The sequence below is a fragment of the Engystomops pustulosus genome, chromosome 1 (genome assembly GCF_040894005.1).
Source record: "Engystomops pustulosus chromosome 1, aEngPut4.maternal, whole genome shotgun sequence".
Classification (NCBI taxonomy): Eukaryota; Metazoa; Chordata; class Amphibia; order Anura; family Leptodactylidae; genus Engystomops; species Engystomops pustulosus.
The window spans coordinates 67,063,761-67,090,809 of NC_092411.1; the positions used below are offsets into that span (position 1 = coordinate 67,063,761).

The 27,049-nt window shown below is 41.4% G+C and overlaps 1 protein-coding gene across 1 annotated transcript; it reads right to left on the reverse strand.

Annotated features, from left to right (window-relative positions):
• Nucleotides 1–1,623: 1,623 nt before the first annotated feature.
• On the reverse strand, nt 1,624–26,500 carry MAPKAPK5 (MAPK activated protein kinase 5). The gene is made up of 14 exons (XM_072142858.1): nt 26,175–26,500; nt 20,451–20,524; nt 18,613–18,688; nt 15,636–15,733; nt 13,586–13,694; nt 12,754–12,843; nt 10,968–11,063; nt 9,947–10,027; nt 8,450–8,637; nt 7,940–8,060; nt 5,372–5,502; nt 4,297–4,412; nt 3,960–4,064; nt 1,624–2,758 (listed from the first exon to the last, which is right to left on the reverse strand). The coding sequence occupies exons 1-14, from the start codon at nt 26,208–26,210 to the stop codon at nt 2,661–2,663; spliced, it is 1,419 nt and encodes a 472-aa protein (XP_071998959.1). The 5' UTR covers nt 26,211–26,500; the 3' UTR covers nt 1,624–2,660.
• Between the last annotated feature and the right edge of the window lie 549 nt (nt 26,501–27,049).

Genomic DNA, 27,049 nt, shown 5'->3' on the forward strand with positions numbered 1-27,049 from the left:
TAAAACTATGCATTTCAGTGGGAAATGATGGCTAGTCTCCCGACTCCCCTGATGTTGGGAAATTTAAGGAGCTGAAGTTTAACTGAACAACGCATTATTCTCAGACAGACATTCTGCATTTAGAAGTGTCCGACAGGCTCTGTCCACTCTCAAAACATCCATCCATACAGTTGGGGGTAATAAGGATGATTTTGCAATGAGTAGGTACAATTCAAGTGTGAGAGATGATTAGGGTTATGATTGTGAAGTATAATTTTTATAAAGTTTTATTGTATAAAATAAATATTTGATCCCCTAATAATGAGCAGGAATTCTGTCTCTCTCAGTGCCGTTAGTTTTTCTAAGCTCCTCCTACTCATCACCTGTATTAATTGCATCTGTGTGAACCGGTTTCCTGTATAAAAGACACCAGTTCTCACACTCCATAAGGAGTAGATGTGGTGGAGTTGTGGCTCTCGCTAGTGTAATTTGAGTAAATTGAGGTATTTTTTTGCAATTTGGATAATTTACAATATAGAGAGGCACATGGTCTCTGGAGTGGTAAATACATGACGATCTGCCATAAAAGTCTCAATTGGAGCAATCCAGGGAATATAAAAACTCAGCAGACTGCAGAGTGAGGTTATGAAGTAACCTGGCTTCCCCCTTTCTGGTTGCTTCAGGCCGCAGTCACACGTCGCATTTTGTTTGCGTTGAACGCATGCGTTTTCAAACACCTGAAGAGGAGATTTGCCTAATTACATTGTTGTCAACATTGCGTTTACAAAACACATGCATTAACACTTTAATGCATATGTTAAGGTTATGTTAACACAGGCGTTTGTTATCGCTTTGTCAACACTTGTGTGTTTTGTTTTGTTAACGCAATGTTGACAACAATGTAATTAGGCAAATATCCTCTACAGCTGCTTAAAAACGCATGCGTTAAACACAAACAAAACGCAGCGTATGACCGTAGCCTAAGGCTTAAGAAAATAAAAGTCAGCTGATCTGAGGGACCAGGTAGCAGTGCCTTTACACGGACCTATACAGACAATCTCCACCTCCGTAAAGTCAGAGTGTCATTGCTCCATGTGAGTGGACTGCAGGACTGAAGGCATCAGACCCCCTCAGTCACAGCAGTATATACTAATGTCTGGCAGCTATTGTGACTGAGAGGTTTAGTCTGAAAAGTGCTAGCCCTTATAAGCAGCGAGTCCCTATCTGGAACCAAATAAGAGGATGTGACAATTAACTTTCGTAGCAATTCATCTAGAGGCCTTACATCTCACATATACAATAAAGAGTAGACAGTTACACACCATGAACTAAAGCTACATGTTCTTGATTCCAGCATGACAGAACTAGTGTGCAGATATCCATGAAACCAATACAACCATTGTAGAGGACCTTTGTGTGTCAGGTGATTGTAATAAATAGAGATCAATACATTATGCTTGACCATATAGACACCTTACAGACAGCATCTAGGAAAATGTGGCGCAATATCAACACAAAGGGAGAACAAATGCTTCAGAAGAGGGTGCCTGGCTTACATAAATACACATTCTGAATTTTTGAGTATGAAGGAGCTTAAGAAGCAGAAGCAGGGGAGTTGCCTTGTTAAAAAAAAATTAACAAAAAAAAAAAACCTGGATGTGACGTGTACTGTACCACAAGACACCAACACTGATGCTAAGGAGGTGCATCTATAGAGAACTCTATAATTGGCACTTTAGTCTGCAGGTCATCACTGCATGTTCAGGCACACTGACTTTATGCCACATATGCATATTTTGAATACATATAAAAAAATTTAAGAAACGTTTACATCTGTAACATAACTGGTTAAAGCTCAGAGCTGTGCAATCAAAAGTGGAAAATGAAAAAAAAAAAAAACACAAAAAAAGTGATAAAAGAAAACTAGAACAAAATCATAAAACATATAGTCGTTTATATTATAGCGCCACCTAGTGGGGATAAAGTTAACTGTAAAATAACCCCCAAAATACTGAATTCCAGGGTTGGGAATTTTTTTGACCATTGTGTCCATTTACAAAAACAACTTTTGTATTAGTAGCATTTGAAAGTCATACATCTTTCTGAATTATACTGGCACATATTCAGAGCAGCTGGTGAACAATTCAGAAGGCGTGTGCTCTACCCAATAATTCCTGAGGAAACTGCTAGCCAGTGTAACCAAGTCAGTTACATTCCACAAAGCTATCTTCAAGTATGTTAATAATGTATTGACTACCAGCCAAGCCTGCAATGTATTGCTTACAGTCTTATGTGGCAGTAAATGGATCGAGCAGCTTGTGTATACAGCAGCCTGCTGACTACCTAGGGGAAAAACATGGAGAGGGCTCATACCTTTATAGAGTACTACAAAGCCAGCAATGGCTTGTGTATTCCCTGCAAGGATTGTACCTATTAACGGTGCAGTAGTGTGAAAAATTAGGTTGAATTCAGTTCATAATTTTTCTAAATAAATTACAGTACCAATGATTCTTTTTTTCTTTAAATCCCTAACTACATTTATGTTGTATGTTCAAGCACTGAGGAAATTCAGTGATATAATTTACATAAAACTATTTTACAGTCATTTTAAGATGCAATATTTTTTCTTCTTCTAAAAAAAGAAAATAAAAAGAAATAAAAAAGAAAAACAAACACTTTAGCTACTGCAAGTCTTCTTGACAATTTGTTTGTTCCTCGATAATTTGTTTGACTATTTCTGCAAGTTTGAGACGATCCACTTTATCTGTAAATCCTTGGCCTAAGAGAGACAAAAGAGACAATTCTGTAAGGATCCAATATAAAAAGGAGTATGCATAAACCAGTGAAATTTGCACCTGGAATAACTTTGATTTATTCACTTACTCAGCCATGAGGCCTCAGGCTGCGAATTGAGGTGTGTTAGTCATGACCAGACTGCCTGAGCCACAAACTGTCACAAATAAGACCTGCTCACAATTTTGCATTTCAGACATTTGTCTAACACACTGGATACTACAGAAAACACGGCAAAGCATAGGAGCCCATAGTTATACATAGGTCCGTGCACTAGCCATGGAATTAAGGGGTAGCACACAGACAAAACTATGTTCATCTGCACAACGACTCAATAAAAAGGCAAGTTTTGGAAGTATCAGTCCCCTTGTGGATATTTGGCTTTCTTCCTGTGTAATCTGCATTTCTCCCAACCAGTACTCTGACCTGTACCAAGGACAGCAAGAACTTCAAGCAACTGACTATTGATGGATGTCTTGCCTTCAGATAATGCCTCTGTTTGGCAAAAGAAAAGTTAGCTGTTAGACTATTAAACAGCCGTCTCAGATAGGGAATCACTTAACATTCCCTCTTGTATGTCAAAACTCTCCTAATAAAAAATTGTGAACAATCTGGAGTGAAAAACTACTTTAAACTCCCCTATCTTGGTGTCTATAGCACCAGAACCATTGTTCTTGTGTCATTTTAAGATCTAGCATAATCACAGCTTTTAATTTGCATCAAACAACTGTTGTCATGTCCTCTAGAGAGCCAGAGATAAAGTCAGTGGGGAATGCAAACTTTAGATTTCTATTGTACACAAAAGCACAAGAATACTTTTAGGTGGAAAGGAACCCAAGATAGAGATCTGAGGCGACGCTCCCCCACCAGCCTCTCAGTGAGGGTCATTTCAGGCAAAGTTCTATAGCTCATTTGCATGCATTTTTTGACATTAAGAGTACGGTATAACAGATATCTCCTATTCTAATCAAGGTTGCATTTGGTTTAGCGTTGTAAAATCTACCAATAAGTCTACCCACACCATCCTGAATGTACATGACGGTGGTACGGCCAACCAAAGGTAGACATCCTCATGCAACTCTATGGAAGTCCTTCTTTGTATGGAGAATGGGCAGCTTGAGGGAATAGATGAATAATAGCAATTTGCATTTTGTCATTTAGCCATAACCTTTTTTGGATTATCTTACCATTCCAACTGAAACTTTGTAACGTATCTCTCAGCAATTTACAGTCTCTATTGCATTCCCATGCTTCAAGCACAACTTCATTTAATTTTTCATCTTCATTTTCTCCTGACAAAGTAAAAAGAAATAATAAATAAAATAAAACGTGGAAGTGTACTCCATGTGGTGTTCATTTAAAATATAATTATTGCCAGGTTAAGAGCTCACTAAATATATACTATATTTTCAGACACTAAGAAATGCTCAAGTTTAGAAAGCAGAAGGTTATCTATTATATGTCTGCTACAGTAATTTCTACAGAAACCAAAATAAAAACCGGTCTTCATATACAAGTACTTACCAGCCTGTGGTAGTATACACTGAGCAATCACATCCCGCAGTTTTTCTATAGCGACGTTAGAATCTTCAGTTCCATTCGCAGGGTCTTGGATGTAAACATTATCCTTTGGCTTTGTCCTGAAAGCAAAAATATACATGTGATACATTAACTGCAGTCTAGAAAATCTCTCTGGGAGTCCTACAGCAGCACAAATCTCTCTCCTGTCCTGAACTATAGGCTTCCTACGCTGACATTGTAACAAGTCCAAAAGCAAGAGAGTTGGCGAAGATTTTAAAGATAATCTACCATCATAATCTATCAAGATAAACCAGGGACATTTATCCATGGCCTCTTTCCTTCTAAAATAAACTTTTACAATTATGCTAATGAGCCCCAGGGGCTTTAGAGCCCCTCAGTGATGTCTTCACACTGGTTGTTACAATAAGCAGAGCAGGTCTCCCCTCTTTAAACTTTACTACTGGCTTAAATTAATTTAATTTTTACACATTCTAAATCCTGCAGACTTCTTCAAAGATTATACAATTTGGAAGGCCTTTTGCACCAGTGACTAAAATCCATAATCACAAAAACAAAAAATGCTAAGAAGCAAGTAGGTACACAATCCATATTACAAGATGGAAATCTACTTTGACTGGATTGGCCCTTATAGGAGTATAATAGTGATGTTAACACAATAAAGATCATTGTAACCCCATTTCTCTGCTCACAATGTGTTTTCTGGTAGGAAGTGAATCAGTGAGTATCTGTGAGCTCGGAGTTGAACCACAGGGGGCATTGCTACAGGCTCAGAGCAGATAGAGACAGAAACTCAGTACGGCCATCACACAGGAATCCAAGATGGTGCCCCCCCCCCCAACCCAAAGTCAGAAGTTACAGGGTCGTGTCTAGGGGCAACTGAAATTGTGTACGCCAGGACTGATAGAGACAGGTTGGACTTATATCTGTGAAATGCTGTATTTTTGTTAATAACAGTGAATTCAAGAGTGTGTTATTTTGTTATCCTGAGTACATATAAGAAACTTGTCTTCATAGAAATACCCCATTAAGTTACAAAATAAGGCAAGACAATATCTACCCCAGCAGTTTTCTTTTCCGCAGAATGGGATTATTAACAATATTCAATGGTTTCAAGTTGACATTGAGATCTTGAATTCTCATATTGGCAAGCTGCTCGGCATGGGCTTGTTGTATCCCAGCAACCATAGCCTGCAATGGAAAACACCACACATTTTAATTAGTTTCTCTGAGGCTCTCCAAAGACACAAGAGCCTCTGAAGTGAGGACGGACGACAAATCTTGAATATGTGCTAAAAGAATGCTTGTCCCTTATTAAAAATCCACAACATTAACCCCCCCCCCCAAAAAAAAAAAAAAAAAAAAAAACACACACACACACACACACATCACTTCTTGTTACATAATAATACATTTAAAAAAGTATAATTATTATAATTATTGGAAATATATTATTATTATTATTATTGGTAATTCATCGTCACCCCAAATGAGGTATTCAGACCAATACGTATAGCAAAGCTATGGCTTATGTAGATTGCAAAAAACTTTACAATAACTTTTTACAATGCTACTTTCCCTACCACAAGTGTATCCTCTACACAAACACTGACAAAATTGTCATATAGAGCATCCCTGTTGTGCTCTTAGACATTTTTGCATATGCACACGATATCACTTAAATGTCTATTTCTTAGAGGTGTCCACTTGCACCAACTCTAGAACAGAACCCTGTGTTTTCTAGTGAGGCAGCTGCTGCTCCTCACACCCAGCAGAAGTAGATTTCTCCATTCACATAAATGGTAGTCATTTATGCAGCACCAGTGGTTCATACATTTTAGTGATAAAGATAGGGAGAGGTTACTGTGGTGTGCAATTATTTATCTCATTCCCATGTTAAAGTCATTTGTTAAACCAAAAAGCAAAAATTCCACCACATAACAGTCATGAGAAGGTTAAAAAAGTTAATTTTATTTTACCTAAAGAATATCTATACATTAAGACATATGCTCAGGGGGTCATAACCCTGGCTAAAAACGGCGAGGGTATAGATAAAAAAGGTGATTGTATTATTCAAGCGAGACAACATACATTGAAATACTATATGGGAAGGAACAAGAGATTGATCCAATAATGAATATTGCTATACAAGTGAGGAGCAAAATATTGAGTAAATGCATCAGTCCTTACCAATGAATAAAAAAGCCCCGCGCCGACCCCGACGTACGTTTCAGCCGTCAACCCCCAGATGAAGGCTTGACGGCTGAAACGTACGTCGGGGTCGGCGCAGGGCTTTTTTATTCATGGGTAAGGACTGATGCATTTACTCTCAATATTTTGCTCCTCACTTGTATAGCAATATTCATTATTGGATCAAAGTGAGGAGCAAAATATTGAGAGTAAATACCAGCCCAAGCTTGAGAAATCGCATGATACATTTCATAATGTGATCCTTGTAGATGAAGCGAGCACATTACACTGAGCTGGATGTGAGGGGGGGAAGAGCACAGATGACGAGGTGATAAAGGGAGTTATGATTATAGGAGGATATGTAATGTACGTGCTCCTGTAGATTGCATGGTATAATATTTATGTCCTTACTGATTACACGCTATGCTAGTACCAATGGGAATTTACTGAGAAAAGATTTGCAAGGAAGTGATGTAAACATCATCCCTTCCCCAGAGACCATAGTGTGACAAGCACAGCCACTGTACAATGTACGGCACTATGCTTGGTAAGCAGTGGACAGACACATCACTAAACTAAATGCTGTGGTCTCTTGAAACTGGGGAATCCCAGAAAGTGAGGAAACCCTTTGTGAAAGAGAAATTTAAGAACAACAGTTACCAAGACGCATTTTGACACAGTTTTTGCGCTAAACTTTTCACAAATCATTCTTTGAATGTAAAAAGGCTGCCAATCACACTGTAATTTCAGAGGTTTGCCTGTGGGGTCTTCCCCAGCACAAGCCACATATTCTCTGCTGTCTGTTCAGATTCTACATGAAGAAGCACAGTATCAACTTTGGTCTTCTCCCCATTCCCTTCTCCACCCACATTGCATAGACTGGTATGTCAATAGATAATGCCACAAGATTATGCACTCCCCTTCCCTTCTTCCCTGCTGTGAGATGGGAGGGGCAGAAGTGTGGCTGAGGGAGGTGATCAGCAGGACTTGTTGTATCAGATTGAGCAGGCTGCTGTGAGATGGGAGGGGTGTGGCCAAGGTATGGAAGCAATAGGGCTGGGCGGCATCTGACTGAGCTGCCTGCTGTGAGATGGAAGAGCCATAGCTAATAGCCCAGGCTTGTACATAAGGAGAGAAAGAGAGTTGACCATCACAAGCCTTCTGAGATGGATTCTTTTGAAGGAAGAACAGTAAAGTTGTAGTGTGTTTAGCCATACATGTGGACTGTCTGGCATTTAAGGTATGACATTTTAAAAACATCCCTATTGGTAAAATGATACCATAGGGTAAAATATGTTGGCAAATGTATATACCACCTTTAAATTCTCCCCACTCTAAAATAAAATCTAAATTTTGGCTGTACTAATTCTAATATACATAAGACATTTACACAGACTGTGCATTTTGTAACTGGCACAAAAAAAAATTCAATTACAACCTTATCCATCATCATCTGTGCAGATGGCAAAATGTTATCCAGAGCTTCAGTAGAGTTCAGCCAGGGGTGGTCCAGAACCCCCTCAATAGTGAGACGCTCCTCAGGTTTAACCTTCAACAACCTGGATGGAAGACAAATTAGGACACTATTACCATGATGAGAAAAGTAGATTTATTTAGATGCCACAAAACTGGAAAAAAGATGAAAATGAGAGTCCTAAATGAACAAGTAATAGGTACTTTACAGTGGAACACCACTTGCATTCTTGTAACCTTCATCATATTTGCAAAGTAAATCTCTGAAACATCTTATTTGCTCTCAACTGAAGGAAGACTATTTTATTATACCAGTCCTAATAATAACAATAATTCCTGGATTTAAACTGGATTTTGGATACAAACACAATGGTGCATGTAAAAGGGTCATATTGCAGACAAGTTTGGGGAATTTCAAATATTTAAGCTTAACTGAAAACTAACATTTTCCAATCTACATTCATTAGTTACTCACTTTCTGACGATGTCTTTTGCCATTTCAGAGATCTGGCTCCATTCTTCCTCTGGGAACTCAAAGCTTCCAGTCATTATTTTCTTCCTCATGTCCTTTGGAATAGTCCGACTGTGATGCTTTGAGTAAAAGGGGGGGTAGCCACAGAGCATCACGTAGATAATAACACCTAAGGACCACAAGTCACAGCTCTGGGAGAGAACCATAAAATACACAAAAACATTTTTATAGCATCATTTCGGAGTTAACCTCTCATTGCAAATATTCTAAAATTAACCAGTAAAAAGTAAATAAACATCGATTTCCTGTACAAAATTTAATTGTATAACCTATGCATATAGGAGTTCATTGTGCAAATTGACTTTTTTCTTCCATTTTACGTCCATAATTATTGTGGCTGCCGTCTTTTCCAAATCAGCAGCATTTAGTGAAATACTGCTGATTTAGGAGAGGCGGCAGCCACAATAATTATGGATGTAAAATGGAAGAAAAAAAAAAGTTTACATCAATGGTCTGGAGAAGGCTCATTGAGAGTTTTCTGCCCTGAGCAGATGGGAGAAGTAAATAACCGAGGACATCATTAATTGCCCGTAATGATGGCAATTATACAGTTGTTTCTACTAATGTATTGCCATCAGTGTTTTCTGTGCATCAGTCATCTCCTTACAAGCTGGTGTGTGCATGATCTGGCAGCATCTGCTCTTCTTTTAGCTGCTTATTCCCTTGTTTTTACAAAAAAAAGGGTTTAAATTTTGCAAATTAACAGGAGGGACCAGGCTCTATAGCTGTCATTGCAGCCCCTCAGGTTTATTTGCATAATTTTCAAAGCCTTTAAATGTCAGTATGTCAGTGTGCTTGGTTTACAATATTTTATCTTGGTGGTAGATTTCATTTAAGACTTTGAGAAGTTATTTCATACACTACCACACTACCAGAGAGTTCTGCTAGTTTAGGCCTCATGCAGACAATCGTTTTTGGTGGTCGTGAGCTAGCCACAAATACAGCTGTTAATTCACAGCCTCCAATGAGGTCTATTGTGAATTGTCTTGGTGCAGTGAGGCATAGTACATTCACCATGTCTTGCATTGCACTGTGAGTGGGATGAGGCCTGAGGCTTGTTCTGGTTTGTGGTGCAGCAGCTCATTTCTGATGGACGGGGTGAGTGCTGCTCATCCGCTGATGTCCACCCAGAAGAAACAGATTGTTCCCCACACTTACAGCTTGTAAAGCACACATGGTCGTGAGGATGAGGCCTTAGAGGCTGGTGACAGATTACACTCCAGATGCCAACACTGCATCAACATATTAAACTAGTGCTGCTAGAGACAAATAGAAGGTATTTTCTAAGGCAGCTGCTCAAAAATCCAAAGATTCAGGTCAGAAAGTCCAGGGACCAAGAAAACAATTTTTTTTGTTCCCGAGTGTAATCTTAGCATGTCAATATAAAAAAAAAACAAAAAACAAAACAAAAAAAAAAAATTATTGATGGTGAGGGGTTACCTTGTTGTAAGTGTATGGTGTAGGTGAGGTAGGAATAATTCCAGACTTCTCCTTCTGGTGTCTTCTCTGTGCCTCCAGTACCTAATGGCAACAACATAAAAAAAAAAAAAAATTACGATATACACTAGTTGTATATTTTCTTATCTCGATTTTAGTGACTCATATCTTAACTGGATGAATACATGACATTTTGCTGTGTAAATGTAATAATGGTTTATAACCAATTTAATAGTAACATTTAAAGGGAACCCGTCATCAGAAATTGACCTAATAAACCACTGCCAGCATGTCTTCAAGAAGCTAAGCAGCTTCTAGATCATGTTTCTTTCATGGCCTAGTGTGGTGGCATCATCCAGAAAATCAACTTTGAAGTGAGATGTAAACTGGTTTAATGAAGTCAAGCAGGTGTAGAGTTTAACACTGAAGTCAGGATTTCTCTGCCTCTGAATGCCCCAAATCTGCTATAGTTGGGCGGATGATGTCAGTCACATGGGAGGAGGTGTTCAGAGGCAGAGAGATATTGACTTTGTTGTTAAACTCTCCACCCCCCCTGACTTTATACAATCAGTTAACATCTCACTTCAAAGTTGATTTTCTGGATGATACCAATGGCCTCAGACATGAAAGAAACAGGGTCTGGAAGGTATTCACCTGCTTGACAACATACTGGTAGTAGTTTATTAGGTCGATTTCACTTGACCGGTTCCCTTTAGAGATACTATGATCAATTTGCCACAGGTATGGGGACACTAAAGAGGGTGCTACAGAAAGGGGCAAAGAGGGGAGCTGCAGGAAAGGATGAATATTATTGGTTGGGGTTGCTTGCAATTTCTTTTTACCAGGGACCATGGGGGACCTAACCTCTTAGGTCCATGGAGAGAAAAAAAAAAAAAAGCGTGCAACAGTCCAATAATTGGACAATGCCAGTTCATCCATTAAAAGAGAGGTTAATTTATTAAAAAAAAAAAAAAAAACCACACACCACAACATTTCAAATAAAACAATAGACAGAAGTATTTACCTGAGGTGCTACATAATATGGTGTAAACTGTGGTGTCATAAGGTCCCCCTGGTCTATTTTTGCAAATCCAAAATCACATAATTTCACTGGCGCTTCCTGAAAATAAATAGATGTTAACAGCAGTATTTTGGTGAAGTTAGTAGCAACCTGTTCAACATTCATTAGACAACAGAAGGCAATCATGTACGCAAAATATTTTTATAAATAGAACAGGCATTAAGTCTTTATTTCACAGCCCAATTTGCAGCAGCATGGCATCCATTTTTCACAGATCCTCATAAATTTTAGTCTACAAGTAATGGTTCAAAGTTGGACCCTCTACTTTCTAACGGATCATTCGCAAGGTCTGTTAAAACAATGGCTGCAGCCAATGGTCCCTTATTGCATTTAGTAAAACCTTGTGAATCTGCCCTATAGCAAAAGTAAAAATTCCTATTTAAAAAAAACAAAAAAACAAAGCCACTTTGGCTTTGCCTTCATCTAACTCAATCACATGGTTAGTATTTTTAATGTACCGTATATACACGAGTATAAGCCGACCAGAGTATAAGCCGAGGGTGGGAAATGCATTGGTCTCAGCCCCCTCGAGTATATAGCCCGCTTGCCTGCCCCCTCGAGTATATAGCCCGCCTGCCCCTCCTGGTCCGTCGCAGCCACCATGACGTCACGAAAACTGTGACGGACCAGGACCCGATGTCGGAGCTGCGATGGATGCCGGGGAGCGTCAGAAGGGGAGTTCACTATTTGTTTTTTTCCTTGACTGGAGTATAAGCCGAGTTAGGGTTTTTCAGCACATTTTTTGTGCTTAAAAACTAGGCTTATACTGGAGTATATATGGTAAATTGACAGCACGACTGAAACCTGACAGACCCCATTAGAAAGAAAAAAAAAATGTAAATGAGCCGGAGGCTACGTTTCTCGAGCTTCTCTCAGCATCGCCAGGTTTTAATTTATTCCGCCCCCCCCCCCCCCCCACGGTGATCATGCCTCCTGCTCCTGACCAAGGAGCTAGGAGAGAACATATGCTCCGGTTTTCTCCATGCCTCGACCCTCTTACGTCACAAGGCCAGCTCCTTGCTTCTGGTAATTGTTGGGAATAAATTAAATAAAAACCTGGCATTAAAGTGATGCAAGCCTGAGCGCCTCTGGCTCATTTACATAAATTTTTAAAGGTCACACAAGTTAGGCCCTATTCACAGCATGGAGGTACCCGAGACCCCATCAGACGTCCCATTCTCATGATATTTGCGGGTCTCATCCTGCTTCCTATGGGGTCAGTGTGCCACAATACTTAAGACACTTATCTATCCCAATTGGGCTTACTTTTTCCTTTTCCATTTTTTTCTTTTTCATTCTCTGTCCTTTAAAGACACACAAGAGATCGTTTTGGGTATAGAAATACAGGTCCTCTGTGTGGCTTTCACCTGCACTTGACTGAGAAGTTGTCAGAGTATGGTTTCACTGAACGACCTCGATCTCAGCATTCCAAGATTGTTTTTGAGCGAACTCTCTGTCCTGATGAATGACCTCAAGATTTTATGTTTACCTGGCTCAGAAAGTACAAGCCGGATGACCCCCATTGAAGGGGTAGTCCGAAGTTGAAAAACATGGCTGCTTTCTTCCAAAGTCAGCTCCAATGAAGCCAAGTTGCAACATCAACACAAACCGTGGTCAGGTGTGGCACGGTTTTTAGAGGAAAGCAGCCAAGCAGCCACATTTGTATAACAGTATAGCAGTGTAGCAGTATGTTCTGGGTTAAAAAAAAAAAAAAAAAAAAAAATCTTACCAAAGAGTTATCTTTAAAGAGAAGGTTCTCGGGTTTCAGATCTCTGTGTGCAATGTTTAGCAAGTGACAATGCTGTAGGGCCAAAGCAATCTGTAAAAAGAAAGTGCAAGTCAGTACATTTGCCTGCACCATGTAAATGGCAACAACTTTATTGTGAGATGAGCTGCCATAACACATAATAGTGCAGATACATCTAGCAACAAAGTAGTCGCCCTGATGAGCTTCTCTGCTCTTACCACGAGCTAGAGACTCTTAATGCCCTAGATATACTCAACCTTTCAGCTCCAAAGTGATTGACAACACCAAAAGTAGGAGACAGCAGAGTGTAAATTACTCAAAGCTACAATGGACAAGGAACTAAAGACAAACATTATGGCTTCTTAGAGAAGCAGAAATTGAATCACATGGAAGCTTATGTGCTACAATCTTGTACATCTGCACTGAGAGAAGTGGGAACTTTTCATTCAACAGAATAAGTAAATTTCTGATATAAACCTAAAAATTCTATAAAATGTGCAAATCAGCAACCAGAAATCAAGAGGTCATTTAGTATGTTGATCATATGATTTAGCCCATGATATACTCGCAGTCCACTGCAGCCCTTTGAAAACAGAGTACAAGCTTATGGTAACCCCAGATAAAAAAAAAGAAAAAAGGAATTACGAAGTGTGGCTGAAACAAAACAGTTATATGCCAGTGGCAGCGTGCATCACGTAATCTGATTATAACAAAGCAGGCAATAAGGTCAGGAGAGAACCTAGGTCGCTTTAATATGCCTTTAGCCCTCAAGTTGTTCATTGCACGACTGCTGGTGGAAGCTTCTGGAACTTGCCTGCTTTGTTACTTGGCTGGCTTGCTTCTCAGTGAAGTGCCGGTGCTGGCTGATTCTGTGAAACAGCTCGCCCCCCTCCATCATCTCCATAACAATTAGGAGCCGTGCCCTGTTCAAAAGTGTTAATTTAAAGAGCGGGTCAAATATCAGTGAGTATGCAATTAATGCTGATGCTGGTCAACGGAAGGCGCAACCTTGCCTTTCTCCTCCCTCCCCTTTCGTTCTTGGGATTTAGTTTGGGTGAAGGTCGCGCCCCAGATTGACAGCACTGGCACTTCTCTTCCAGCAGTGATAAATTCCACCTTCCCGCCATTCATTCCTGTCATTTTCTGTAGTCCCAAGTGTTGTATAAGGCTTCCATTTACATAAAGGAGGCATCAGTTTGATAAAGCCACCTTTAAGCCCACAGGTCCTATATTTATCATTCTTTATCCTGATCAACATCTACATCTGATTGCAGCCGCAGAGAAAAATTTATAGTGGGATAACTACGGGAAATGTCTGAGCTGTCCTTCTGCGCTCTCAGAAATCTTGCTAGTGATTAAAGGACATCTACCATCAGTATGACCATTTGCAGGTGTCCAGCACATTATGCTCATTTCTCTATGCACTAATCGGTTTACGTTTTTAAGGCATAAAGAAACAGCATATTTGCTGCTAGAACAACTTTTTAAAAACATATGTAAATTAGCTAAGAGGAAGCAAAGCCCCGCTCTATCCACGCCGCAGCCCTCTGATGTCACCGGCTGGCTCCTAGCCCCCCGTCCGGACGCACTGTTACAGCGGGGGGCGTGCATACATTAAAATCCGGCGATACAGAGAGGCGCACAGGAGACGCCAACCTGAGCGCCTCTGGCTCAATTACATATTTTTTTTGTCATTCTGGACATCTACAGTCAGTCAAACTGATGGAAGATGTCCTTTATGTCAATTTCCTTAAATGGAACACTAAGCAGGAGATGATCTTGTGCTCATTTATTTGCCAGTCTTCAGCAGACTGACTAACAGTCTTGGAAAATTGGCTTCAAAAAGGGGTTATTCTCCTACCTATGAGTTATCTCTATTATGCACTTGAAGTGTGGCTGACCAACTGGCCAGCTTTAGCCAGTTCTCTTACAGATAGGCACAGGAGGGGTTGAAATGCTGTTCTAGCCAGTTGTCTTTCAGATAGGCACTGGAGGGGGGGGAGGGGGGAGTTCTGCTCTAGTCAGTTCTTTTGCAGACAGGCACAGGAGGGGAAATGCTGCTCTAGCCAGTTGTCTTACTTATAAACATACACTTAGACCAATAGAAAGGGTGCTCTGTAGGTAGGAAATACCTTCATATTTAATTTCTGTTGTGTTTAGCGTTTGTGTTTAGAGTTTAATATTGCATCTAGTACTCATTGCTGGATAGCTTAGACTGCTTGGGGAAGAACCAAATGTTCTGCAAATGCCAAGACTTATGTTCGTCCCTTCGAGCAATGATTGAAAACATAAGTGCAACTTTAACCCCGTCACTTGAAAGTTCATCATAAGTGTGCCACATAGCCAGCTGCTTTCAGACAGACTCCAAAAACAGGGCACACTAAATATAGTTAGCACTTAGTGACTAGCAAACTTCTAAACTGGGCATCTTGCTTCAATGGTCTGTGGAGCCTACTTCCAACAATTGATCATGTTCCAATATAGAATGACTAGCATGTACATAGGTTAGAAAACAGGCAGAATTTCTGGCTGGTCGGCGAAGGTCTTTTGAAAAGTTCAGTTGAGTGAATACATTTTATTGTATCATTTAAACTTTTTAACATGTCCCTGATGTAACAATAGCAGATATAGAAGTACCTAAAACACACAGCACATAAATAAATAAAGAATAAACGCGAAAACACAAAATCCACCCTTAAAACTAAGTCATCCTATTACTGGAGGTCTTACATTTGTTACAGGGCAAACTATTGGAGGTCACAATTCTGCAAAAGAGTAAAGTACATGTAATCACGTGGCAGAATACATGGATGCTATGGAGGCCACAAGGAACAGCTCGATCACACAGGATTTCTTGGTCTTACCTGGGGCTTGACTCGTGGGGGAACTGCACACTGTTTGCATAAACGTCAATTATTTGTACAATGTTTGGATGTGATGCACACAACATATGTAGTCGTACCTTAAAGAAAATGGGGACTAATGTTAGTCAATGCGACTTGACCACCGTGCTTCAAATAAACAGCAAGAAGCATATTGTACATCAATGAATTATACAAGATGTTGATAAAGCTATATCAAAAAGTTGTGTTGGGTAGAAAATGAAAAAAAGGGAAGTGAACAAGAAGTATCTAGCTATAATGTCTTATTCTCCATAAGCATGGACTTAAAAGGGCATCTACCACCAGGATGAATGTAAATGAGGCTGGGGGGCTCCAGGCTCCATAGGTTTTAATGGAGCCTGGAGACCCTCAGGTGCATTTGCATACAGTTCTTCATCCTGGTGGTAGATGTCCTTTAATGTCAATAGTAAATGAACTTGATCCTTTATAATTACTTAGCTTTGATATGGATTACAGATTTCTGCCATCTCCGGGCAGCTTTTCACACATCATCTTTTACCCCATATATTGTGTCATTCTCCTTTGTGACAGTGAATTGCAATCACCAAGTAAATATCAAGCCATATAGTCAGATAGGCTAAAAATTTTAGCGTTTGTTCCTGCCTTCTATCATGTGTATTTAGTGTGATTGTTGAGATTGTAAGGAAACAATGAGACAACAATGACAACTCTAATATTATTAACCACATTGTGTATAAAACTAGAGTTTGTAGACAAACTAGTTCAGTTAATCACTAAAAAGTTGTGCAAATACTTTAAACAATTGCAGAAAATTACACTTTTTGACAATAAAACTCTTCATCATTGAAGAGTGTTTGTATATGGACCCGTTCAAAAAATGTATTAGCTCTTAAAGAAAAGGAAGCATTGATAAAAGTCTGTAGCCGTTCATTTAGTAGTTTTTAATGGCGCAACAACTGTGAATAAATGGATAAATGATAATCCATACCATAGTTTGTCCCTATTCATTTTGCATGTTGCTGGCAGCCAACACATCCAGTTTGCACAAAGATATTTGCTGCTAGCAAACAAAAATTGTACACTGCCATAAAACAAAAAAAACCAACAAGCCACCAAAAACCTGTGCAAAACCTTGTTGCAGGTGTATTCCTCCAGTTTTCAAAAGGAGAATCAGAATTGGAGAATCATAAGACACCCTTGTCACACATTACAAAAAAACATTACTTTAAAAAAAAAAAACTACTGGTCATTGTGCCATTTATACTATTGTACATGAATAAAAATCAGACTGCTCCACACACTAGCCTGCAGTCAAAGCGGCGGATAGAAGAACTAGATTTCTTCAAGATCACTCCTGTCTAAGAAGAAAAAGTGATGAATATATTACAAGACACAAAGCAACAAAAGCATGCAAACATTTATACAAACACATAAAAACACATGCAGGAAATAAGTAAACACACTAAGCATATAAAATTAGGAGCCAACAGAATAAAGCCATTAGGTAAAAAAAACCTTCAGTATCATTGCTCCTTCAATTACACATAATCACAACCTTATCTCCAGTCTTTGTTGCACCCTGTGTTGTCAGGACGTGATAATCTTACAAAGCTCTGATTAATATGGAAGTAAACATGTAATCTGTGCAGCACCAATCTTTCTTGGACTAAGCTCAATATGGCCTTCAGTTAGTAAAGATTTGTTAAAACACTGACAAAGGAATGCCTGTAAATGGCAGTCATGAACCTTGGCCCTCATATCCAGATGGACAGCGTCATTATGGCCTAGCAATAGCTCGGGGAGATCTGTATGATGTACAACACTTACCAGGAGTCTGGTATAACTTGAGCGACTGTCCAAGAAAGTATTAGAAAATTAACTATGATCCTGCAGGACTTTCACTTTTCTAATAGGTTAGCACCAGACATTCAGAACAAATGTTCATGCACACAAATGTTTTTGGACGTGTGCTAACCAGTGATTCCTACATTTTACTATGGGCTAATAATAATCTTTATTTGTATAGCGCCATCATATTCATAAACACAGCCATAAATTTCCACAATGCTGTGTATAAGCCGACTGCTCAAGCCACACATTTTGGCCAAGTCCACAGGTGCTCATGCCGATATATTTACGCGGGAAAACCACAAGACTGTCTGCTGCATCAAAAACTGTGCAAAATAATCTACACAAGTCGGTGCAGACTTTCTGTGCAGGATTTCCATCTGGAAATTTCAAAATGGCATAAAAACCAGATAGTTTTCACTGCAGAAAACCACGTTGCAGATTAAAATAAATCAACACAGTATATAAATTTCCATGCAGAAACAATTCTGCATTTAGCAGCAGTTTCCCTGAATGAAAATGTGAAGCTGGCCTAATACGTGACCAATTGCAGTTGAAGTTGAAATTGTGGTGGAAAATAAAAGAACTGTACTGTATAACATCATATGGTAGACTTTGGTATAATGTAACAAAGAGCTCGGTCAGGTAAATGGAGGGTGATACACATATTTAGCAAGTATGTTGGGATTTTTTCTGGCATATAAGCAGATTTTTCTTTTATATTACCTTACAATTTATCTCCTGGCAGCTTTATAGTTTTGTGACAAGCCTATGATAACCATCCACGTCTTACTGCAGCATGATGCATGTGACTAACATGTACTATGATAAGGCATATTTCTGTTCATACATCAGTATAATACAAATAAACCACCATACTGACTGTGCCCAATAACATCAACAATATTTAGACAAACTGAGAATAATTCTGGCATTAATACTTTTGACATGGCTGCATCAAATACTGGGGTTGCGATTTCAATACTACCTTCTACAAGGTTTAAAAGAAATAAATAAATAAATAAAAAAATTTCTTTAGCAGTGAATAAAAATAAAGCAATGCAGTAGAAAGAATTAAAAAAACCTCAGTTGAGTGCAGTACAGAGCTCTGAGTCTGTCTGGGACGTACCTCATTTCTGGCTTTGGGACGATCAATGAGAATTTTCAGTGCAAATCGTTCTTGCGTTGATTTTTTCACACATACTCTGAACCCAAAAAAGGAGAAAAAAAAAAAATAGAAACTAATCAACAAAAGTAAATGAAATAAAAAAAAAAAAAAAAATCAAATCTAGAGAAAACAACAGGCCTCAAATTTTTTACCAATAGTAACCAATCCCAGAGTAGTTTCAGCCTGTGGACACTGGGCGTGGCACAGCCTGTGGATGTGCTTTCAAGAGGACCTATTACAATTTTCATGAATTCTTTTCACTCCTTAGGTGTTGCTCCATTGCTTCCAACATAGCATTTAGCTTATTATAGACAGGTGGGCAGTCCTAGCCTACCACCTGTGGAGCCTAGGGTTGGGTAAAAAAAAATAATAATAATTAAAAAAAAAAAATTGAGTTGGACCAGAAGCCACACCATGGGAGTGAGAAGCAAGAGCATGACAAGTTAATTCTTGTTTTACCACACCTGCAATAGTCCTGTACAGATTCATTCAATAAAGCAGGAAATTTGGATGTAGATAAACATTTAAGTATACCTTTTCAGGCTAAGTTCAAGTGAGAATTAAAGCGTAATCCATGCGGTGCGAGGACACACTTCTGAAAAGCCAGGGCAGCTAATTGGAAGAAGTGGAGCAAGCTAGCAAATGTTTATGTTGCACCGCCTGGACTATATATCTGCCACATTTTTAAGCATCATGGGGCTTTTTTTTTTTTTTTTTAACTCTGATCAGAACAGATCTTTGAGAGTTTGCCTCCAGGCACCTCATTATTAGCCAAGAGCTAGACATCGGGTGCCAGAAGGAGAAGAAAAAAACAAAGCAAAAAATAAACAGGATATATGATCAAAATCTTACAAGCCTATTTAACCAGAAACAAGCAAGCAGTGACAATGTACAACTTACAGCCTTAGGCAAATGAATTTCCATGATGAATAGTACAATGCAAGAGAACATGTGCTTTACAACCTGCTAAAGGATTTCAAACAATGGGTGGAGAGGCATGTTCTGATGGCATGGTCGCTATGCATCAGGAAGGCTATTGTTGGGTAGCCAGGATCCACACTTGTACCAGACAGCAGGACAGGCCCAAAAAGGAATCAATTCTCTCCCTGATATAAATAGATTAAGGCCACATTACTGTGTCAGAGCTTGAGTAACCTTACACTATTGCGACAGGACAGAGAGGTGTGCTACAAGACATATACAATAATAGGTAGATTACTACATATTATTACTGCTGTACAACAGATCATTTCTGTATATGAGATGAGAAAAACAAAAGACAGAGCCTCTGCCCTTGGATGGACCACCTTGTGCGGGCCTGGAAGTCAGAGGTTCAGACTTTCACATGTGCACACAGCTGTGTGCTAAAAAAAAAGTTTGTCATTCCTTTAGGCCGGTGGCACACGTGGCGTTTTTAACCCGTTTTTGACCAGTTTTTAATTAAGATAATTAGTAAAAACTTTTAAAAACGGATGAGTTTTCAAAAAACGCATGCGTTTTTTAACGGACAGCTTAAAAGCGGCCCAAAAACGCCACATGTGCCGCCGGCCTTACAAATCACTTTAGCCAAATTTATGCAGGTTTAGAAAAGGAAGGAAAAACATACAAGACTTTGTCTTCTGCTTTCATCCGGTTAAAAATACATTAAAAAAAGTGTTATAGTGGCCTTTTTCCAAAAGTAACGGTGAAGCTTTACACACTCCCCCTGGATTTTCCCTAGCGGGTCCCAATTCCTACACTAGTTGTCCTCTCTTCTCTTAGATTTAGTGATCCTTTACCAAAGAAAATCATTGTGTTACCTCACTGGACCACTGATTCCAGCCCCAAGCTTCTGCGTCCAGTTGATATTAAATTCTTCAAGAATGGAGGTCTCCTGTACAAACACACAGTAATACATATGGTTACATAAAATGCTGCAAAATATTGACAACAATGTCATACCCTTCACCCTGGACTTGAAAGAAAAGCCTAAAGCTGGAACATTTAGAGCCGCGTGGGGGCTTACTCTTACAGGATGAGCTACACTTTGATATCATCTATTAGTATATGTGAACAGACCAGCATGACTCTTCTCCTCTCCCATGACTCCTTAGTAATAATCTGAATAATTCCTGGCACAGGTCAAAGTACAATTCTATGACAGGCAGGACCTGGAGCAGAGTTTTTCCAGGCCTATCACAAGTGTTCCACAATGTGCCCAATTGTAATAAATTCCGCACAGGGTTTTGTCCAAAACCTATTAAGATGTGAATAAGCAGTGAACAATTTACAACCAAGACTGCAATCCTGGGGTGAATCCCCTCCTAAACAGTTGCCCAACTAAATTTTAGTACTGTATTAGCCGCATGCAGTTGATGGGGGAGATTTATCAGTAGTGTTCATGGCAACCAATCAAAGCTCAGCTTTCATTTTATAAACAGCTGTGGGAAAATCAAAGCTGAGCTCTGATTGGTTGCTATGGGCAACTAGAACATTTTTTTTACCTCAGACACTTCTGATAAATCTCCCAAATCATAACTGCATGCTGGTAGTGATGAACTCACATCACACTCGCAATGCGTGCTGCCAGGATCATCGCATCACACTCGCAAGTGTGGAACGGGCCTAAGGGGATGACCATTACCACTGCTGGGTAGCTCCCAGAAGCGTGAATATGGGACTACCGTATGTACTCGTGTATAAGCCGACCAGAGTTTAAACCGAGGCCCCTCATTTTTGCACAAAAAAAATGGGAAAACATATTGACTTGAGTATAAGCCGAGAATGGGAAATGCATTGGTCACAGCCCCCTTAGTGTCTATAGCCCACCAGCCCCTGCCCCAGTGTCTATAGCCCAAAAGCCCCTGCCCCAGTGTCTATAGCCTGCCACTCTGACATCAGAGTGTGTCGGCTGCTGGCACACACAATACCATTGCATGGATCTGCTGCCGCTGCCGGACAGATCGTGCAGAAGACCTACGGGGGGCCACCGGAAAGGAGAGTTTTGATTTATTTTTTTGACTCGAGTAAAAGCCGAGTTTAGGTTTTTCAGCACATTTTTTGTGCTGAAAAACTCAACTTTTACTAGATTATATATGGTATGTTTATTAAGAACTTTACTCCAGTAGTTGAGTTATAAAATTAATTATTATTCAAATGAAGCACAAATGGTTTCTCGGCTTTTACAGCCCCCCCCTAAAACACTTGTGACTGCCTCCCTGTTCCCTTGGCGCTCCCCCCTCCCATTCTGTGTCAGAAATCTCACAGCAGCAATGAGTGTCAGCTCTGTGTTGCCAAGAGATTTTGCTACAGAGCGGAGGGCGAGAGAGCCCAGAGGGAGCAGGATGGCGGTCACAAGTGCCTTGAGTATGTACCGTATATAATCAAGTACAAGCAGAAATTTTCAACACCAAAAAAAAAAAAGCTGAAAAGCCCAAACTCGACTTATGCTCAAGTAAAAAAAATAAAATAAAATAAAAAAACAACTGTATACAACAAATTTATAAAGGGTTTTAGACAGTTTTCTGACTTTCCTAAGATTAGTGACAAAAGGGGCATGTCATGTGAAAAGGAGCAGTCTCGCATCAAAAAGGTCTGTGCAACAAAAATACTGCTGACCTGACAGAATTTTGTCCTTATTTTCTGGCATAAAGTAAGCCAACTAATAGGAGGTGCAGAGTACCACTAGACAGTCTTCACCCAGCACCAGACACTTATATGAATCTGGTGCAGAATAAGACTGTCCAGCCGTCGATGACATGATAGCGTGTGCGCAACCAGCACGCACAGACCTGCGGCTGCCGGAAGTAAGAAGAGGACCTACAGCGGGCGTTGGAACGGTATTTTACTGGGACACATGGGCTGGCACAATGCATTTCCCACCTGCCAGATAGGCTTATACTCATGTCAATAGGTTTTCCCAGTTTGTCATCTTATATCTTCGAGTATATATGGTAATATCTTGAGGGCTTCATTTAAAAAAAAAAAAAAGGTTACTAAAGGTAGATTTCCCTAAAATTTCTAAAAATTAGCTCTTAAAATTAAGCTACCACAGTACGGAGGGGCTCTATGAACCAGCCCAGTAGTATAATGTTCATGTTCATCTAAGGCCCCTCCATCTCACCTGCCAGATATTAATGTGCTCAGAGATCACAATAACACCTCTACAAGCGTCTATGACGCTTGTAGAGACTGATTTACTCCCCCAAAAACCACCATGCGTATAAATACGCTTGGTGGCTTTATGCCGGGTGGGTGCTGGGGCTGCTGGCCCTTGCTGCGCAAGATCGCAGCTCGCGCCCGTACGTCTTGGTAGCACCCACAGAGCCGCCCCCTTTTCTCCTGCTGAGCCATCTTGTGGCTCCGGTGGAAAGTCACGTAACCGGAGCTCAGGGCTTTGCTGCATATTGCCGGCAGCTTCAAAAACATGACATGACGACATCAGTGATCAGCAATCTGTTGCCAATCGGTCTTCCGAAGACCCGTGGCTGTCTTGTTTTAACCCTTTCATTACAATGTGCGATCAGCACATTGTAATGAACGAGGAGGAAAATCCCCATATACTGCCATACTGTAGTATAGCCTTAAAATCCAAGCCCACAAGAAAACTGCGCAAATGCATTTTATTTTTCACTGCATTTGCTGTGTGTAGGGCGTCTGGGGCAAAAACGGGCTGTAACAATTTTTTCCTTGTATAAATAGACGTCTATAATAATAATCTTTATTTATATAGCACCATGATATTCCGTAGCTTTACAAATCATAGGGGACATATACAAATAAAAAAAAAGACATTACAGAGTACAAACAGTGGTATGGAACATTAGTCTATTAACACTTATAGACTAAGAGTTATATATTTGTATTACTGAAAATTTCATACTACTACTTGGCTGAAATTACTCCTCAAAAATGGTGAAAGGAGTATTATTAACCTTTTACCCACACACAGCAGCCAGGTGTTTTCTGGACCACCACCATACACACACACAGCAGCCAGGTGTTTTCTGGACCACCACCATACACACACACAGCAGCCAGGTGTTTTCTGTACACACACACACACACACACACACAGCAGCCAGGTGTTTTCTGTACACACACACACACACACACAGCAGCCAGGTGTTTTCTGTACACACACACACACACACAGCAGCCAGGTGTTTTCTGTACACACACACACACACACACAGCAGCCAGGTGTTTTCTGTACACACACACACACACACACACAGCAGCCAGGTGTTTTCTGTACACACACACACACACACACAGCAGCCAGGTGTTTTCTGTACACACACACACACACACAGCAGCCAGGTGTTTTCTGTACACACACACACACACACACAGCAGCCAGGTGTTTTCTGTACACACACACACACACACACACACACAGCAGCCAGGTGTTTTCTGTACACACACACACACAGCAGCCAGGTGTTTTCTGTACACACACACACAGCAGCCAGGTGTTTTCTGTACACACACACACACACACAGCAGCCAGGTGTTTTCTGTACACACACACACAGCAGCCAGGTGTTTTCTGTACACACACACACAGCAGCCAGGTGTTTTCTGTACACACACACACAGCAGCCAGGTGTTTTCTGTACACACACACACAGCAGCCAGGTGTTTTCTGTACACACACACACAGCAGCCAGGTGTTTTCTGTACACACACACACAGCAGCCAGGTGTTTTCTGTACACACACACACAGCAGCCAGGTGTTTTCTGTACACACACACACAGCAGCCAGGTGTTTTCTGTACACACACATACAGCAACCAGGTGTTTTCCGGACCACCACCATGTACACACACATACAGCAGCCAGGTGTTTTCCGGACCACCACCATGTACACACACATACAGCAGCCAGGTGTTTTCCGGACCACCACCATGCACACACATACAGCAACCAGGTGTTTTCTGGACCACCACCATATACACACACACAGCAGTCAGGTGTTTCTGGACCACCACCATATACACACACACAGCAGTCAGGTGTTTCTGGACCACCACCATATACACACACACAGCAGTCAGGTGTTTCTGGACCACCACCATATACACACACACAGCAGTCAGGTGTTTCTGGACCACCACCATATACACACACACAGCAGTCAGGTGTTTCTGGACCACCACCATATACACACACACAGCAGTCAGGTGTTTCTGGACCACCACCATATACACACACACAGCAGTCAGGTGTTTCTGGACCACCACCATATACACACACACAGCAGTCAGGTGTTTCTGGACCACCACCATATACACACACACAGCAGTCAGGTGTTTCTGGACCACCACCATATACACACACACAGCAGTCAGGTGTTTCTGGACCACCACCATATACACACACACAGCAGTCAGGTGTTTCTGGACCACCACCATATACACACACACAGCAGTCAGGTGTTTCTGGACCACCACCATATACACACACACAGCAGTCAGGTGTTTCTGGACCACCACCATATACACACACACAGCAGTCAGGTGTTTCTGGACCACCACCATATACACACACACAGCAGTCAGGTGTTTCTGGACCACCACCATATACACACACACAGCAGTCAGGTGTTTCTGGACCACCACCATATACACACACACAGCAGTCAGGTGTTTCTGGACCACCACCATATACACACACACAGCAGTCAGGTGTTTCTGGACCACCACCATATACACACACACACAGCAGCCAGGTGTTTTCCGGACCACCACATACAGCAGCCAGGTGTTTTCTGTACACCACCATACACACATACAGCAGCCAGGTGTTTCTGGACCACCGCCATATGCACACACATACAGCAGCCAGGTGTTTTCCGGACCACCACCATACACACATAGAGCAGCCAGGTGTTTCCGGACCACCACCAAATACACACACATACAGCAGCCAGGTGTTTCTGGACCACCACCATATACACACACATACAGCAGCCAGGTGTTTCTGGACCACCACCATATACACACACATACAGCAGCCAGGTGTTTTCCGGACCACCACCACCATACACACACATACAGCAGCCAGGTGTTTTCCGGACCACCACCATACACACATACAGCAGCCAGGTTTTCTCTGTCACCACACAGCCTTCCATATGTACAATGTGTCATCACCTTCCCCATCATGTGCACCTTAGCCTTGCTAGATCTTTGTGACACCCCTACAGGTGTTCCTTCTGACCCAACAACCAGCGGCCACTGTTCGCCATTGCCCCACAGGTAGATTTAGCCAGCTGTGAGCTCCTCTTCCACAGCCTTCACTACCATGAGACGCACAGCCTTGTCAGGCATTATTCACACCTTGTGAGAAGCGTCTGACCTCACAGGACATCCCCCGCAAGGAGCCGGTACCTTATCTACTATTCGGTGGGTGCTCTGTGTACACCGCCATTACCACTCTACCTGTCTCTCAATCACCTCATGGAGCCCATTGTCCTTACACTCAGTGCACACACAGCGGAGGCGCACCGCTACTGCACGCAGGCAGCCTCCTGTCCTACCTTTATTGTTCTGTCCATGGCGTTACTCTGAGACATTCCTCAGGGACAGCTGAGAGCAGCTCAGAGCCGCTGACAAGTCATCCAGACACCGCTCTGCGCCGCCATACGATGTCACCTGCGGGAGGGCACAAGACTCACTGCGAGCGGGGGAACCGGAGCCGTAACAGGGCAGTGGAGAGGCCTCCCCCAAGCACAGGCCATCTCCTCCCCCCGGGGGTGCCCGTTGCGGCGCCGGCTCAGTGTGACGCCCACAGCTACACGACTCCGCCCTCAGGACGCGCTACACTGGATCCGGGTGTCCCGAGTACAGAAGCACAGCCTTATAGGCGGGTATCGCACGTTATACTGCAAGCGGGCGCTGTAACCGTACGCAGGCATCAGTGAGGACACTACACTACGCGCCGCAGATAGTCAGGACCCCTGCTGTACTGTAATGTGTAATCCTCTGACGTGCGGCCTGTACACCCGGCGGCGCACAGTGATGAGGAGGAGGGCTCCCTGTGTGCTGCAGCAGTGATCAGTTATTACTGGTGATGAGGTTATCTGAGTGCATGGGGTGCTGTGCTATATGTATACAGGCCTCTAGTCACACTGTAATGCGTCTTAGCGCTGGGACTTGGCCATCTGGTTTTCTTTTTTGCGCTTAGCCGCTGACGTGTTCATTTCGATGGACGATTTTCACGGATCCGTGTTCAGAGCAGGTCCTATTCCTGGCCGTGTTTGTGGCTGTTCCTACCCATAGAAGTCTATGGGAGCATAAATAATACTGATCCCACACAGGTACCGTGCTGTCAGTATTAGTGGCTCTTTCTAGGTAAGGCAGTCTCCACCTTCCTAGAGGCTGGGACAAGCTTGGTGACACCATTTGTCAGCTT

Bases quoted from the DNA above. Each gene is read 5' to 3' on its own strand.
- MAPKAPK5 (XM_072142858.1), bottom strand. From the start codon at position 26,210: ATGTCTCAGAGTAACGCCATGGACAGAACAATAAAG. The intron at 4,065-4,296 runs GTAAGTACTTGT...TTACTTTGTCAG, and splicing joins GTGTATACTACCACAGGCTG to GAGAAAATGAAGATGAAAAA. The intron at 2,759-3,959 runs GTAAGATAATCC...TGTCTCTCTTAG, and splicing joins ACAAAGTTTCAGTTGGAATG to GCCAAGGATTTACAGATAAA.